Genomic DNA, 2500 nt, shown 5'->3' on the forward strand with positions numbered 1-2500 from the left:
ATTAGATATTTTTTCATTGTTGCTTGTTAGATACAAATCTGTTCATCAGATTCTCCTACTGAAGAATTATAAACTGGGTGGCTGGTATTATGCAGACGCTTGGCATTGCTCTCTGTCATAAATCGAACGCAGCGCCAGGTGAAAATCCCAAGCACAATCATTAAGTAATCGCACACCTGCTCGGCATGTTGCAGGATGCACGATTGTACGAAATCTGTTGGTGTGGATGATTGTGAAGTGTTGTTAAATAAAAAGATGTGAAGAGTCGCATGCAATCATACAAGGGTAATCGTATGATTAATAAAATACGATAAGTGACTCTCCATTTATTTCATGTTTCACAATATTTGGCAACCGTTTATGTTGCAAGATCGACTAATATGCATTTATATTTTTGGCATTTATTAAAGGTAATGAAATTGGTCAGGCTGTAGCAATAAATAGACAGCATAGAATGTAAAGCATAAAGTGTGAATGAACTGGAATGGTATACGTGTCTGAATGGAGTGTGAAATTGGAGGTGTGTGGTAACTGTCGCTGAAGAGCAATATCAAGAGCGAAATATTGACACTTGAATCTGAAAGACTGCAGGGGAGACTGCGATGGACGCCGGGTTCACACGCCTAAACAAAGACAGTAAAGTAAGAACTAGAAGGAAACATAAGCAATAGGAGATCATATGAAACTATAATGTGAGCCTGGATGAGCATCAAACAAGTGTGATAGGGGGAAATAGGGTGATTCGAATATGCCCTTTTACACTTGAGAAATGCCTACATGACCGTTTTTCGATTCTTTTACTCGTATCATGTAGCTTTGCATTCTTGTTAATGATATACGCACATTTCAATTGAACAAACCGCAAAGAAAATATTAAAGCATTTTGCAGATATAATCACAGCTATAGGCAATGGGTGAAGGAAGAATTGTATCGAAATAATTGGGATATGAGATATATGAAGACCAGAAATAAACTTGTAAAACTTTAACTAACATATTTTCGATGTTTTCGTCTCAATATCCAGATGACGCGCTCAGACCGATTATTTATTCTACTGCTTCTCAATGATTAGAGGTTTCATGCAGTCAGAGACGATTACTTTTTAAGAATTATATATATGTATATACATATATATATAAACATATATATATAAACATATATATATATATATATTTATATATATAAACATATATATCAACATATATATCAACATATACAAACATATATACACTAGGTGTATATACGTACAGTCGTATATGTATATATATATGTGTGTGTGTGTGTGTGTGTGTGTATGTGTGTGTGTGTGTGTGTACACTTATACACGCATAGATATTTCTCCTTTTTGGGTTTTTCCTTTAGTCTATTCTCTAGAATTCTGCGAACCATAAATTTACCCAAGCCTCAGGAAATCTTATGTGTACTATCCTACGGAATTGCTTTTTGTCATCTTTTCTTCTCTTGCAAGAAGAAAATGGTATATTCCAGTTTAGAACATCTGTATGTAAATATATCAACACAAGTTAAATTTCAACAACCAAAGACTCAATGAGAACGAATCATCAGGTTTTAACCCAGCCATGGACTCGATGCCCATGTAGAAAAAGGCATCTATTTGCGAAATACCGTAGTATGTTAGAATAACCTGTGAAATGTCATTGGCGCTTAACCTAAGCGGACTTACTGTGACGCTTCATAAATGCTCCCTTTAGATGTATATTCTCAAATGTCATTACAGAATTATCGGCTTGTTTCCAGCGATGGGTTTCACCAGCGGACATTTTCTATTGGGATAAAACGATTAATTTGTCCGTGAACATTTATGTTCGCATGAGTGCAAAGGCAGATAGGATCCTTTATATAAGTGGCCCTCTTGCTCTCTCGCAGGGCTGCTTCGGCCGGGTGTGCGCAAGGACATCATCCGGAAGAACGGCGACTGCAACATCACCTTCTCGAACCTGAAGAAGCGACGGTCTCGTTACCTGCAGGACCTGTACACCACGCTGGTCGACGTGCAGTGGCGCTGGACGCTCCTGGTTTTCTTCCTCGCCTTCATCATCAGGTACCACATTCTCATGTTGTTGTTGTTATTTTTGTTTCTCTCTCTCTCTCTCTCTTCTTTTGTATGATCGTATTCTTTGTTGGACTTCATTTCGTCTTCCCTTGACTCGTTTGTATTTACTCTTTGTGTACTCGACTCTTCACAACCGTTATTCCCTCACTTTGGTCATCTCTCACTGCTCAATTTCTTGAAAGACATTATCGAAGTTTCTGCATTTTCAGTCAGCCTTTGTATTTATATATATATATATATATATATATATATATATATAATATATATATATATATATATATATATGTATATATATATATATATATGTATATATATGTATATATATATATATATATATATATATATATATATATATACGTATATGTATATATATATATATATATATATGTATATATATATATATATATACACACACACACTTCTTA

At 35.1% G+C, this 2500-nt stretch overlaps 1 protein-coding gene across 1 annotated transcript in view; it reads left to right on the plus strand.

Annotated features, from left to right (window-relative positions):
* LOC122258082 (ATP-sensitive inward rectifier potassium channel 12) overlaps positions 1–2500 on the plus strand; it is a gene marked incomplete in the record, with an annotated part of 36937 nt that overhangs the window by 27518 nt on the left and 6919 nt on the right. The window contains 1 exon segment of the mRNA XM_043023803.2: positions 1889–2063. Within this exon segment, the coding sequence (XP_042879737.1) occupies positions 1889–2063 (175 nt within the window).

Source organism: Penaeus japonicus, unplaced genomic scaffold, assembly GCF_977035675.1.
Source record: "Penaeus japonicus unplaced genomic scaffold, GWHDUDI00000001_assembly GWHDUDI00000039, whole genome shotgun sequence".
NCBI lineage: Eukaryota > Metazoa > Arthropoda > Malacostraca > Decapoda > Penaeidae > Penaeus > Penaeus japonicus.